The sequence below is a fragment of the Ruditapes philippinarum genome, unplaced genomic scaffold (genome assembly GCF_026571515.1).
Source record: "Ruditapes philippinarum isolate M1 unplaced genomic scaffold, ASM2657151v2 ctg1438_1_1_1_1, whole genome shotgun sequence".
In the NCBI taxonomy this organism is placed as follows: domain Eukaryota; kingdom Metazoa; phylum Mollusca; class Bivalvia; order Venerida; family Veneridae; genus Ruditapes; species Ruditapes philippinarum.
Window position 1 is genome coordinate 55,424 of NW_026851715.1, and position 16,365 is coordinate 71,788.

Here is a 16,365-nt window from a genome sequence, read left to right on the forward strand (position 1 = left end):
AATTGGGTAATGATATAAATGACGTAACCAAGAGAAGGATGCGAGTGGTGTTATAATTTGTATGCATGTAGACAAACGTAGATATTCTACAAAAGTCTTCCTAGACAAAGATCATGATACTACAACCCTACGCCAGAGTGGCTCAAACAAGCTAAAACATCTTCCCTAACGAGATAATATTATCATATATTAAACTATTTACCAAATATCATATAGAGAATCATTTACAAACAAATGATAGCCTCAGTGCAGTAGTCTTCGTACGTGCAGTAGTCCTCGTACGATTACACTATAAACACCGTTTATTATGTCATACATTAATATTTGAGAAATAAACTAAACATGGGTGTTGACAACTGCTATTTCCTTTTGTTTATTCGTTATTTTCACAAACATCCGGTTTTTCACGTGAGCGTAAAAATGTAAATAAGGAACATTGCTGGCTTGGTCTCCGTACATCGCATGAAAATAAACAACTGGTAAAATCTTATTTTACTTAAAATATTTATAGAATTTATATTAAAAGGTAAAAAAATATTTATAAAAGTAAATCTACCAGAATTTTCATTTGTTTGTAAACAAACAATTATTTTTAGACTGGGATTCCCAGTGTTGCAGACGAGGTAAACAAAGATGCAGTGAATAGCTTCTTCTGCTTCTTTTTTAAATAGGGTATCAATCCCCTAAATTTTATCATGATGCTAATTTCCTATTTTTTTTTAATATGAAAGTTTATACAAGTGACTAAATAAAGAGTAAAGATCACTTAAATAAAACTATCATTGATAATTACAGTGTTAAAAAAGTACATTTTTTTATTTTGTATGACAAATTGCTGATTTAAATCAAACAAATTATTCAGTTGTAAATATTGCAATTAAAGTGCAAAATAATTCCCTAGAAATATTTGTTTATACATTGTTTATCATTTAACAGATTATAACTGTTCATTGAAGACATGGGGCCTAAAAAATACACTCAAGATGAATTTGCTAAAGCCTTAAGACAAATTAGAAATGGATGCTCAATTTCAAGTGTTTCTAAATCAACTGGGATCCCGAAGCAAACTTTATATGATCATTCAAAAGGCAAATACAAGAACAAAATCACACAGATGGGTCCAGATAGAGCATTGACTGAAAGTGAAGAGAAAGCCTTAGTAAACTATTCTTTGTATATGTCTGACAGGGGCTATCCCTTGACTAGAAGTATGATTAGAGCTTTTACAAGGGCAATTATCAAAAAGTCTGGCAGAGATACTAAAATTAACATGCTTAATGGTCCTTCCCATGAATGGATAAGAAAATTTCTTAAAAGACATCCAGAATTGTCAGAAAAGCACCCTGATGTTTTAGACAGAGATAGGGCACATGTTACAAATAAAGAAATTACTGAATACTTTAATCTGTTAGATAAAGTTCTTACATCAAAAAATCTTCATGATAAGCCACAATGCATATTCAATTGTGATGAAAGTGGTTTCAGTGCTAGAGAAAAATTTAGAGGCAAAGTTATCAGTCGAAAAGGCAAGCACTCATACCAGCAAGTAGTTAAATTCACAGGTCATACTACAGTTCATCTGGCAATATCTGCTGCAGGTAAAGTCATTCCACCTTGCATTATATATGAGAAAACACTGCCACGTAATTGCGACTTTGCTCCCAAAGAATACCGACTATCTGCAACTCAAAATGGTTACATCAACATGAAATTGTTCTTTGAGTGGTTCCGTGACATATTTGTACCCAACTGTGGGTCTCAACGTCCAGTTCTTCTAACTATGGACAATCATGCCTCACACTTTTGCCCTGATTTGGTAGATCTTGCTATTGAGGAAGGTATTGAACTTTTGTTTTTGCCTCCTCATGCTACTCACTTGCTACAACCTCTGGATAAAGGTTTCTTTCATCTTCTGAAACAGAAGATGACAGAATCAGCTTTGTCAGTTGGCTATGCTGGGGCCCGTGTAGTGCCAAGAGATAAATTTGCAAGTCTTCTTTACCATGGGATTAACCGCATTTCACCTCATGATATCATGTCAGCATTTCACAAGACTGGCATGTTCCCATTGAATCCAACTCAGGTGTCAAACCCTATTGAAATTGCAATGAACATTTCTAGTAGTGGTGAAAATCCATTGGAAGAAGATGAATCTTGTCAAGAATGTGGAGGACATTCTGTTACAAACCGTCTTGTAAAATTAGGTATTGTCCCTGCAGATTTGGCACATATCCTTGTTGAACCTCCACTTGTCAAACCTAAACAAAAAAGAAAAAGAATTGAAGGTGCAAGGTGGATCACAGTTGCAGACCTGAATTCATCCGAATCTCAGAGTGCCTCAACATCCTCAGCAACAGCTGAAATACATATGGAGACAAACTCAGATTGTGATTACGTTGATGATGGTATTGACTGTTCAATATGCAAATTAAGGGACAGGGGCTTTTGGGTAGGATGTGACAACATCATATGTGAAAGGTGGTTCCACTATGAATGTTTACCAAGTAGTCAACAAACTCTTTTTGACTTGAGTCTGGTTACAAAGGATGAGTGGCTTTGTGAAATGTGTCAGGAAGAATAAATCATATTAAAACACAACAAAACAATAAAAGCAAACACAGTGACTTGTTTGATTGTTTTATTCATTGACAGAAATATAAACTGTAAAAACTTTGTTCCAGTATTCACAATATTCATTTTGTCTAACAATTATATACATGCAGTTACAATATTTACTAACCTTGTTTGTATTGTTAAGCATTTCCACAGAAGGAAAAAAATTAGTGTTCTGTACTTTAAGAATTTGAGTGAAACTATTCACTACTTGTTGTTGTTGTCTTAATACCCAAAAATAGAAAGAAAATGATGCACACACTATTTGAATTTGAGATATTTAATCAGTTTAGGTATATATGAAGTGATTTCAGTTTAGTTTGTGAAAATTATACAGTTAAATGAGATAAAAACCAGGTGTACGAGGACTACTTCACTTGGGACTAAAATAGTGTGCAGTGAGTACACTTGTAATTAAGTGTCCTATAAAACGGATGCATCTATGGAAACGGTTATGTTTTGTTTCAAAAGTTAAGGGATTATCTAATGTTGATTTTAAAAAGGTAAGTTCCCTTTCATGTTTTCCTGTATATTTTTTACCATGTCATTTCTAATAAATTTGTCCGAGGACTACTGCACTGGGGCTATACAGACATGATGTTGATGACTTTGCCCTATAATGCTGTAATTACTTATTAAATCCAAATATTTTTTAAATTGTATGCAAACATTTAAGATTGTACCAGGTGTAAGGACATTAAAGTGTAAATTATGTAGCATAATGATACAGTATGATAATCCATTAAACAGCGTCTGTTTTTGTTTAATTTACACAAAGTAGCAATGCATCAAAGGTCATAATATGATATCAAAATTTAATGGGATGGATGTCTGCAAATATTCAAAGAAGATGTCTGTTACACATCAAAGGCGTGAAGGAACAATGTGCTGCTCTGTATTAATGATCCAAAACTCTGCTTGAATGACGTAAAAGATTGCTAAATATGCTTGATGTTTCCGTTATTATTCGTAACGTTTTCCAGTATATAATTTTAGATTGACGATTTTTAGATGACCCGCCTATTGGTGAAGAATAAAATCCAAGCTTAGATAATTGAGGACAATAAAGCTATTGAACAAGAACAAATATAAACAAATTTATACCAAAACATCAAGAATACGAGTTACAATTTAAATGTTTTCAAGAATTAAATTCATTTTGTACAATATATAAAATATACTCAATATCTATTACCAGCATTAACGAATAAGTACGTGATCTTACTTACTTTTACTGTATTCATTCTCATGGAAGTCTATTATTGTGTTTACAAAACAACACCAATCAAAACAAACTGTAGATAGGATAATATCGATATGTAAAGAAAAGCAAGTTATAGTATTATATGATCTAAATATAGCTGCAATTCCATTGGTCCAAACAGTAGTCAACATAATTTTTTATAGAATCATATTCAGTGGGTGAATAGCTAAATAAGATTTTCTCAGTCTAAAAATAGATTGAGACTCACATTCATTGATCATATATCCTAGACTGATAATAACGTGTGATTATTAAAAAAATAATTGTTGCGTTTAGTTCGTGTTCTTTATGATATTTTTCTCGATTAAAAGTTCATTACTTTACTTATAGTTAAATGTTACGCATAAACTTGAGTTACTTTTGTATGCGCAGCGTTCGCGTAGTTGTTGCACGCCTTCTTCGTGCGTCTTTTTCCCCGGCTTCAGCTTAAATAAGATGTGATATTCACCGGCAGAAAGTCATATTGACCCGAGGCGATGATATGTCATCTGCCGGTGAATATTATACAAATATGGACTTTTTAGCTGTTGAATATGATGTGATATGTACTGAAATAAGCCGAGGTCAATATTAATTTTTCAGTACATATCACATCATGTTCAACAGCTAAAAAGTCCATATCTGTTTTATTATATAATTTATAAATAGCTTTTATATGGCTTATCACATCTGCCATTGCATACGACGGAAGCTTGCCTAGTGTTTCCATAATTTGGCCCTTTCCATTGGTATACTTATCCCTATTGTTCTTAAAAATGAAAAACGGTTACTAAAATAGACTAATTTGACTCTTATGTACACCTAACTCAACGTTTTTTCAGAAAAATAACATCAAACTTGGCGCTACATCATGTCAAAGTCACGCATCTTTTAGGGATTTCCAGAAAATCTATTTTTAGAAGAAAAACCGGTGAATATACTCTGAAAATCTATTTTTAGAAAAAAAAACAGTGAATATACTCAGATATTGACCTGTTATTTTTTACAAAAAGTTGCTTGTTAGCCAATCAGGGAAATGCATTTCAAAGCTATTTATAGATTATATAATAACACATTATATTCAATTGCACACCAGTCAATAATGGAATAATGCATAACATATAGAATAATGATACAAAAATATTCTGGTGGAATAGTTTCTGTAAAATGATAATAGTGTTTGACTGATTTCATTAGTATTATTGTTTAAGACAAGTCCATAATATAATAGCAAGCTTTAAACAAATATCGATAATTAAAGATTTGAAATTAATCTTCTCATTCTGTTTTACCATGTAATAAAACTATATGATGTATTTTACTAATATGAAATAATCAAACATCTATATTGAGCACACAGTTTTATTGCGATCATCATATTAAAATTCCTGTGTTACAGACAAATTTATTTTAGAATATTATGAAAACACGAAAACCAATCAAGAAAGCACAGACTGTGCTATTTTAGTTATGATCATAAAATCTGAATGATTGGCGTGTTGCATGTTTAAGATGTTAAAGATATAACAATGAAATAAATGATGTTGTAAAATATGCTTAATATGCCAGCTAGACACATGCTAACAGAATAGTTTGTTCAAAACAATGAATATTAGGAAATTGTGCTGGCATTCAAATATTATATTGATCACTACATTCAAGTTTATTGTTTTCTAAAGCATAACCATTTTAGGGCTATACTAAAGTGGACTCGTCTACAAAGTAGTATTTGTGTATTTTACTTTCCACAGTTATTTCAGATATTGATCAAAGCAACAGAAATCATCAAATGTATGATTTATTTATTAAATTGTCAATAAAGTGATCGTGAATGAATATTTATATGATGAAAATATTAATATTATTTTGCAACAGAATATTTGTTTTTATAAATATATGAAATATCACATAATGTATCACATTCTTGGTAACAACTTAAACGTATAATTATTTCGCAGTTGGTTATTGTGTATAATACTACTTCCTATCTGAGTAATTATTCATTGTATTACAGACATTCCATTACAGACCAATTCACTTTAATGTAAAATTTCTTTTTGTACTTTACAGAAATTAGAATCGAGTTTTAAGATTTGTATATGTGCATTTTGCAAACAAAGGTAACACTTATATTATATAATGCCATTCTTAAAACTCTAATATCGTACTTGTGTACTGTAGTTCACATTCAATTGAATGAAACAAACAATGTATTTTATTAATCATTCATGATATCCATAACTGATAATGTTTCATTGTCATTTACACATTTGTTATATCATGTAAATTAATCATGGTGTTGTTATTATCAATAAGTAAACGCGAAACGTGATATATAAGGTTTCAATGTTGCAAACATAGTGGGCGGGAATGAGAATTATTTACACTATATATATATTTATAACAAAAAAAAGTTGTGTTTTTGTAGCCCAAATTTTTTTTTAACTTTTGTAAAATTTCAATAAGTTGTTACCCTTTATATTATCGTAGACTTTAATAGTTTGCTGTCTATGCATTACATAATGCTTATTGTCATAAACTATAGAGGCGTATACGCTATATCAGCAAAAAAAACCACAAAAAAACAGCAACAAAAAACAAACGCATAAAATATTAAATCAATGTTGTTGTAGCTAAGACTCAAAACGGTTCACTGTAATTGAGCTTAAGACACTGTAAATGAGCTTAAGATTTTGTTTGGTGATTTAGATATCCACTGAAGTGTTGTTTGTGTCACGACTGGACTGGACAAAATAGTTTTTGTCAGATTAAGGTGCTTTTTAATGTAGGTCAGGACAAATAACTTGTTCGCAAACTTTTCGATCAATATTCTCACTCCATTTTTCAAGAATAATTCTATATGTGAAAAATGACCTAAAACTAAAAATCGTTGCAACGTTTTTTACCCACTCAAATCGGGATACGAATTTATTTCTTAATAAATTTCTGCATATCTTTCCGTTTTTAAGTGTAAAAGCTGGTGTACATATGTTATTTAATTTATATGATTTTAGAATTTTGGACCTCACTGGAGTTACAATGTAGTGCCTATTTCAGTTTCATATACGAAATATGTATGTATACACTTATGTATTTATTCGAAATATCGATGTTGCACATCATAAAAACAATAAATCAAATTGTTGTACAAAAATATAATAACAAATTGGCATTTTGGAGGTCAAAATTTTCTTCGACTGTACAGTTCTAATCCATATTTACATCAATGTAGGGATACAACTCTATAAAAGGCACCTAAGTTACACCCTTGGGAAATTACTTTAATTAGGGAAATATCCATTATAACGATATATGGTAATGAAACCTTCTATATATAAAATATTTTGTATCAAGATGTTTGAACTAATCCTCTCAAAATTTATAAAATATTATAATTACTTTCCTATATTTTGTTAAAGCTTTTGAAAAGTTAAAAGAATACTGTAATTTTGTCTACATAATTAGATTGCTAATGGTATGCAATTGCTTCCCGAGTAGATTTCTTTTAATATTACCGAGTATTTATGATGATGATATGATCGTCAATATATCCTTTAGATGTGGTCAAGAAATTTGAGAGATTTATCTTAATTATTTAAATGACTGTCATTAATGCTAAAAGCTGGTCATTACCGGTCATCGCATTACAACGCCTTTCATGGTAATAAAAAACTCGCATTAAAAAGTGAAAATTTGTGTAGGGGACATGAAAGAAGCATCGTTATATTCAAAATTTCGCTGTAACCGATATCGTTACAATTGGAGTATAAATATATGAAATAAAGTACTGAAGTACGACAGGTGTTATTGCCAAAAACACTTGGCTAATCTGTGTGGTCAATGAGTAACATTTTGGAAACTGTTAAAAGATTCCAAATAATAAAAGGCCTTTAATTTGATTTAAGTAACGGGTTAAATGTATATATCATTATGGAACAGTTGTCATCCGTGTGCCGTACGTGAATATAACTATAGGGTGGCGGCGTGGTCTAGTGGTTAAGAAGTCGCAGTAGTTATCAGACAATTGCTGGCTACGTGAGTTCAAACCCAGTCAGAGGCATAGGGCAGAGCCGTTGATGTCATGAGCAAATAAATTTTGAACTCATCGTTAAGTACCGGTTGTTCTCAGGAACAGATTAGGTAGTGTTTTAAAAACCGAATAGTTTCCAACACATTCGAACTAAAACAAGTTTGTATAAACTAATGCGCACATAACACATTTTGATCATTTAGGTAATAAACTTTTATTTTTAAAGAAACAAGAAAATTTAGTTTAAATTGTATTGACATGTATATATCGAGATTATATTTTGATTTCATAAGATCAAACGTATCTTGTTAGAAATAAACTATTATGCTAAGTCAACGTGTACAGTTATTACTAATTTTCAAATAAAAGCTGGTTTATAAAACTATAACCCTTCCCCTTTTTACCCACATCGTACAAGCTGACTTAAATAAGACTTACGCTGTCTTAAAGTGTTAAAAATATAAACTTTAAAATATATAAACAAATGAAATTTTTTTTTATATTGCAAACATAAAATAGGACTGTCATTACTTAATTTCTAAATCACTCTGTATGAAGGCTATATTTTCTATGGTGGCATATTTCTGCCACCAGATAACCATATAGCTAACTAGTTAATTAAGAGGTTAACTAGTAACGTAACTAGTTAATAACTTCACTATCTAGTTAATTAACAGGTGAACTAGATACGTAACTAGTTAACCTACGCTTAACATTTAACTGGTAAAATTATAAAAGAATGGCAGTTGTAGGCACAAACATGCATTTATTTCCAGGTATGATCTTTTATTTATTGAAAAAAAAATAACTAGTTACGTAACTTTTTAACCACATAACTAACTATGTAATTAAGGGGTTAACCGATTACGTAACTAGTTAACCTCTTAACGAACTAGATAGTTATATGATTTTCTGGTGGCAGGGATATGCCACCATAATTTTTTACAAATTTGAAAGTTAGTTTTTATCTAAAATTTGTTTTGAGTTCCATTTTTATAAGAGTGGTACTCAAAGTAAATTTTATTTTGTTTTTTAAATCACAAATAAAATTCATCTATGTACACCGTATGACTCTTTGAACATTTAATTCCTTTAAACAAGTTAAAAATCTAATTGATTTACGTCGAGTAGTTTTCAAGTGTTAACAAAATTCCGCGTATACTATCCACCTCGCACAATAAAAAAGAACCTTTCGAAATAGTTTATGTAAATAAGTTTTAAGGCAGACGACAATTTTCTCAGGATAAAAATGGTTAAGAAACAACAGTTGTAGATTTAGGCTCACTATTGTGTTTTCTTATAATATGTTTCTTCAGATTATCCCTTTGAGAACAGGCAAAATCACACTGTTCACATTTATTGCTCTTCTCACCAGTATGCGTAAGTCTATGCCTTCTAAGATGAGTACTACAATTAAAGGATTTGTCACAGAGTTTGCAGGTGTAATTCCTCTCTCCAGTATGAATTGTCATGTGTACCTTAAGAGTACTTGCCGACGTAAATGTTTTATCACATACCGTGCATTTGTGCCTCTTCTCCATTTTATGATTGTTTTTAAAATGAATCATGTACGACATTTTGTCCGTGCCAACATATTCACACATTCTGCATTTAAAATCATTCATATGAATAGCGGGATTAGCCATGTGTCTTTTCAGAGTAGAGCGAAAAGAAAAAGAACGTTCACATAATTCACATTTAAACTCCTTCACACCATTGTGCTTCCTCATTTTGGTTGGCAAAACGCCACGTGTCACAGCACACTTTGTGCGTGTATTTCCACGTGTCTGCTTAGATTTCCACGTGTCTGCCTAGATTTCCACGTGTCTGCCTAGATTTCCACGTTTCCCAGCTTCAAACCTGTCTAACAATATTTTACTGTATCCGTGTTATGCTTCGTCTTCCGTTTAACCTAAAAAGTGATAAGATAAATTAATTATTTTACAATTTTAAATTATTTTGATATTGCTTAAGACGTAATTTAGAATTCAGCAAAAACAGACACGAAATTATAATGTGTCAGTTATTTACCGTTCATGTAGAAGTAAAATTGAAAGGAATGGAATTACGGCAAAATGTAAACTTATTGTGAATGTTGCATGTTCATTTACTCTATACCCATGGATGGGTATAATGTCACTCTAAATTAATTCATCAATCTTTAAGGCAAAGCATTCTACTCCCCAACCTCCCACTCCCCTCAACCCCCCAAAGAAATAATACAATTATACAAACAAATTTAATACAGTTTTTATCGGACCCTTCCATATAATCATACGGCTCTTATATACAAATTTATTGATAAACTATTTAATTGATCGATTATATAATGATATTTTCTAAACTTTATATAAATTTTCATTATTAACATTTACATGTGTGTAAAAAAACATGGTAATAATGTGTGTGGATATATAAGTATATGTGATTTTTATACTGCAACCATAGATATTCTCTGATCATTTGTATTGATAATAGTTTTCTTGTTTCATTTTAATTGTATAATTGTAAAGAATAAGCCCCTTTTTGGAGAAAATAAAGATGTTATTGTTATAATAATTAGTTATTAATGAAATGATATATATAAATACCTTATATGTTTTAATCCAGACTAGCCGAAAACAAAACTGCATTCATACTTTATCTATAGTAGTTGAAAGTTTAAAGTTTCAAAGTAAAAACGTACATTTTATATGCGTTTATCTAATTGTTAGATAATTGAAATGCTATCACATTCAGAACAGACACAGAACTTCCTGTCTAATAATTATTGATAATGTCAATCTGATAATTAATCAATTAAATACAAATCATTACAACCGGAAGTTTGCTGATAATAAGTAGTGATAAGTTTTGACAAGTATCACTGGGACGATCATTAGATTTATCTGATAAAATTTTGTATACCTTGTTATAGAAGATACAGTTGCAATTTCCTTTTTTTAAATAACGTATATGAAATTAAAAATGTCCTTTTTACGTTGTACTTACAAAAACACAATAATAATCAATAACATGGTTATTATATGTAAACAAAATGATACTTATAATAATCACAGGCCAGAGAAATCGTATATTATAACTTTAATGACACATCTAAACATTATAGATAACGGGAAAAAAATGCACAGACTTTCGAATTCATAAATTAATGTAGCTCATTATATACCATGCACTTCATGGTGAAAACATAAATAAGCATATTTACCAGTAACGTTATGAGCCTTGATAAAAGATATTTGACACATTTACACATCACTACTAGTAATAAGCACAAAAACGGATTATTATTGAAACAGTTTGATATACCTTTAAGGAATTCCTTATTTATAACGAAAAAAAAAAACTTTCGTGTTTGATATTATGTTTTTGTCTAATAGGATTGCAGTATTTCAAAATAATCGTAACATATTAAATTTGGTAAATCGGCTGTACCGCGCAACTTTTTGTAACAACGTTTAAAAATGAAAACAAATAAAATAAGCAATTTGAAAATAAGCTATCGCAGTACGCAAAGCTTGATCTGAATTACAAACTTGTCTTCATACTAGTGAGTAAAAGATGTAATGGTTTTTATTAAAACTTAAATTGTTGGAATTAACGATCAATATCTTATGAAGCTTACGTCTTGAATTCATGTAGTTGAGTTCGTGTAAAGTTAAAAGAAGTTAAAGAAATAAAAATTTTGTAATGCAATTGTATACGAGTACCAGATTAAGATCGATTTTAAGCTGCATGCCTCCAGATGAGCCATAAAAGTTAAAGAAAGAAAAAGTATTAAAGTCTCAGAAGAAAATAAGTAAAAAAAAATCGAAATTAAAGTATTGATTAACTAAGGACTGATTTTGCAGTATGAATCACCATATTTCCTTCCACTGCGTTAGTAACGCAGTGAAGGCTTAACTTTTTTGCTTATTTTCCCATTTTTGGCTAAACTTTTTTGCTTATTTTTCCCATTTTTTTGGTTATTAACGTGGATTGCAAGTGCTGTTTGCAATGACTTGTGTCAATCAATTTGTTTTTTTCATTTCACAATTTTTAATTTCAAATACATTTTGTTATAAAAAAAATTAGCATGAATCTGGAGGCTTGCTGCTTTAGGCTAATAAAACAATTATAATATTGTGCGCTGTCAATCTGTATTCACAAGAATCACTATGACTGATTTAAAGGTTATCTATTCCTCTGAAAATTGTTTCTAGTTAGCATGAAAAACATATAATATTTTTATTTTGTTGTTATATCTTTATCACGCGAGTTGTCAATCTTATTGTTTTTATTTCAATAAACGTCATGGCAGTCTGTTCTTTCTCCTGTTTTATTACGAATTCAGAATATTTTGAATAGGTTTCCGTGTTTCACTTAATTGATAAAATCATTGCCCGGGGAAATAAACGTAAAAGTCTAAACACCCCCTCCCCCCCCAAAAAAAAATAATAATTTGAAAACAATAAATAACAAAATCATCCATGTGTTATTAATACGATGTATTAACATTAACATTAATTACACATGCTATAAAATCAAAGCGCATGAAGTACTGAAAATCAATAAAAGTATTAGAATACATGTAATAATAACAACAACATCCAAATGATGTGAACAGTCAAATTAATCGCTACTTTTCGTCGGTATCAAACACGTGTTAAAAAGTAATAGGTGTTCCGAAATGAATATCAGCGGAATGATTAATCATTTTAATTTACAATTGACTTATCATATTATGAATTAATTTCTCATCAGTTACATATTCATTCCATTTCAGACTGTTGACATTCAGTATATAACGTTTAATAAAGAAAAAGATACTTACCATTTATTATCATTGATATCTCATTAACGGCGATAGTTCAGAAATAATCGCTGTGCAAAATCTAATACATTTAATTGGTCAGAAAAAAAAATTAACATTATACTTACTGATTCACAAAATGTTTCATTTTTTCCGTTAAATTTTAATCAAGACTTAAATCAAGATACTAAATAGTTATGTTGTTTCCATTGTCTTATACAAACTTAGATATTCGTTTAATAAACCACGTGTTGTCTTCCGATATATGTCTTATATTTTATATTGTATTATAGATCCTGTATGTTGTAATTAACATACAGTTAAGTGAAGTTTTGTATATGTATTTAACTTTTCTTATGAAGCAATTATGAATGCAAAAATCCATAAATATGTTCAATATGTACAGCAAATGGTGTACCTATAATGAAATGTTAAAACTAATGCATTCATTTTTATTGGAAAAAGCTGGCTTAGATTTTATCGAAAATAAATTTCTAATTACCTCTCTTTATTAACATTAAATGTTAAATTCAATACCATCTTTACTAGAAATATTTTATGAAACTTACAATATTGGTAAGTTTTAATTTAAGCATCAGATTCATAATATAACACCATAAAAACACTTGCATTTCAGCGTCTTTAATCTGCACAACATATTTTACAATTATACAACTTGTCAAAATATCAAACCTTATATTTAAGCTTGTATGCTAATATCAGCCAGTTGTAAACCTGATCAGCTATGTGGTAGCAAGATTATGGGACAAAACTCATCATAAAGGATACAATTTTTGAATAAATGAATAATTCAGTCCATGCTAAGTTGAATGATCACTTAAAAATGTAAATGTGAAACATAATATAAAACATTGAGTTTAAGCTGTTGAAATGAACTTGGCATAATATATTTATCTTGCTACTTGTAAATTGCTCTGAACAAGATTGATGATGCACAAAAGGGTGACACAAAAATACTAGTTATAAAAAAATGACCATGCATCGCTTCATCGATGGGACGATGGCAATTCAAAAATTTCATTTTCATTTATTAACGTCACTTACTTCAAACAAGACCTTTTTTTCTGAGATTCTTACAGGGCATCATTTTTGCTTGAAAAATAGCCTATATACAAAAAATTATTTTTAAATATATTCAAAGATACCATACACTGGTGCCATACATCAAATTTGTGAATAAGGTAACACTAATACATGCAATAAAAATTACATACTTTTGAAAGATAAATTTGCAATTCTAACAAGACATTTATTTCTTTATTTTTCATTTTTTATTTTATTTGTAAAAATTGGCTTTTCTGTCAGATGTTGTGCGTCTAGAGACATGTTGATAAGAAACTTGTTGTACAAACAAGGGCTGCAACTGTTATTTTATAATTTGTTCTTATCATTTATTACCAATTATAAAGAAGTATTTTTAAAAAAACTGCATTTCATAGCAGTATAAAATTAGTTTGCCGCCGTCTTAAGAACAAATTTTATACAGTTCTATAGGGTTTTTTTTTGAAAATTATTGTGTACATGTAATCAAAAGCTGTTTAAATATTATGATTTTTAAAGGAAAAACCCGTGGTATTACTTTATTTCGTACACATGTAATTGGAGACTACCCTCAGCTAGTGTATGCGCACAGTCTTTCGCAACGTTTGGAGATCGAAACACGGCAATTTCAGTTACTAGTATAGTTACACATTTCACTAGGGTTGTTGTTCACAAAAGAGTAAAAGTAATGTAATTTTGATTTCGCTACATTTAGGTTACAGACCTTTACGCTTTAAAATTTCAATTTTGTCGTCTGGACACAAAAATTTTCAGAAGCGAATATGAAACGAAATTTTGCTATTTCTGTTTTAATGAAATTTCTGAAATGCAGTCTTAAAACTAAACTAGAATTACCATCCTTATATTACGGAGAACAGCTTCGAAAATTTGATATTGAATAGTGCACTATAATTTTTTTAATTAATAACTGCGAAATCTTGTATATTTGCTTAATATGTTTATATTAAATGGTAAACACTTTTTCGTCATTGTTATTGCAGATTTGAACAGGCATATTCACACATATTCAGTATAAGATATCAGTAATGAGAGATGTATTGAAGAGAATCCATTTATAAGATAAAAATACTTGTTCACTTGACGGAAACGTTTGATTTTATGATCAATTCTAATTCATAAGCTTATGTTAGATTACGCTTAAAAATACCAATAAACCATTGTTATCTACACTATACTAAAATTTATGTCATCATGATTAGCTGTGTGAAATGTCACCAGGATGACTTCGTATTTGGTCAAGGTCCTCTGAAGTGAAATAAAGTGCATTGTTTACAGTTGCTTTGGTTTGTATATATATTACAATCCGTAAAATATTTCCTTATTCACGTACATTTACTAAACCTATTGTTTTAGTTCACCTACGGGGAATGATTGTGCACGAGATATTTTACATGTTACTTTGTGGGTGAAATAAAATGAATAAGTAAGACTGACTTGTTAATAAAAAGTTGTTCAGTTAAATATTTTGATTATACCTGTATTTATTAAATAAAAATCATTAAATGGATTAATACTCATTGATTAGTAAAATGTAATTGAAATAAATATATATTCGAAAGGAAATGTGTTTTCTTCCAAATGTCTCAGATTATTAAAGAAAGTTAAAAGGAATTTCACGTAATACAAACGTTAAACGATTAACAAAGTTTTTCTGGACATTAAAGACATTAATATCTTAAAAGTGCTCTTTTATACACTTTAACATTGAGTCTAATGGCAGCAACATGACAACAAAAGATTATACCCATACGACCAGGTCAGACCATGATTCGCCGAAAGTTCTGTGCCATCATGTCATTGCCTGCATTATTTGCTATTCAAACCTTTCCTGAAAACGATAAATGATTCTGTCGAGACTGTCAGACGAACAAGTTTATTTAAGATATTTAGCCTGACAAGGGTAAATACACGTAACAGCAACTTGTAAAAAATTCTTCAAGATTCTACTGTTATACTGTATCAGATAGTGCATGGATTGTTACGAAGTATTCAAGCATATTGATTTGGAAAGGTCAAGCAATTAGCGTCACCTTATGATATATTGTCCTATAATTGTTCTCGTATCTAATAACAAGGGAATTTCATAGCTGATAATTAGATAGATAACTGTGACACAGATTTCATATTTCACTGTATCTGTTCTTTCTTCTTTAGATAATGATTAATGAGAGTGAACCAAAATGATTTGACGGAAACGGAGATCTGTTTTACATTGAATGTAAAGCGATGACCCACTGGACGCAATGAAAATACGAAAATTGCAGAATTGAAGACTCGGTTTAATTGTCGTAGACTTACAACTTTTACGGCCTAAACCTATTATATAGGGTTAACGCACGTTTTTCCGTGTTATAACGTCTGCAGAGTCCCGAGGAACGGTTGGTGCCCGAGCCCGGTAGGGCGAGGGCTCCAACAGTTCCGAGGGACTCTGCAGACTTTATAACACGAAATAAACGTGCGTTGACGCTTTTATAGCATAAAATTTTCAAACAAATTCGTGATGTATAGTTTATACAAAACACAATTACATTAAATTCTTGTGCTTGGACGGTATTTATCCAATTCTATGTTTTACGTATCCGTTTCATTTTTCCGGGGCCAACA

General features: G+C 30.2%; 1 protein-coding gene across 1 annotated transcript; it reads left to right on the forward strand.

Moving 5' to 3' along the window:
* Positions 1-243: 243 nt before the first annotated feature.
* LOC132737921 (uncharacterized) lies at positions 244-3,196 on the forward strand. Its single transcript, XM_060725304.1, has 2 exons — positions 244-479; positions 937-3,196. The coding sequence occupies exon 2, from the start codon at positions 959-961 to the stop codon at positions 2,579-2,581; it is 1,623 nt and encodes a 540-aa protein (XP_060581287.1). The 5' UTR covers positions 244-479; positions 937-958; the 3' UTR covers positions 2,582-3,196.
* The last annotated feature ends 13,169 nt before the right edge of the window (positions 3,197-16,365 follow it).

What these genes read in the sequence shown, in the direction of transcription:
- LOC132737921 (XM_060725304.1), top strand. Translation starts at nt 959, where the DNA reads ATGGGGCCTAAAAAATACACTCAAGATGAATTTGCTAAAGCCTTAAGA.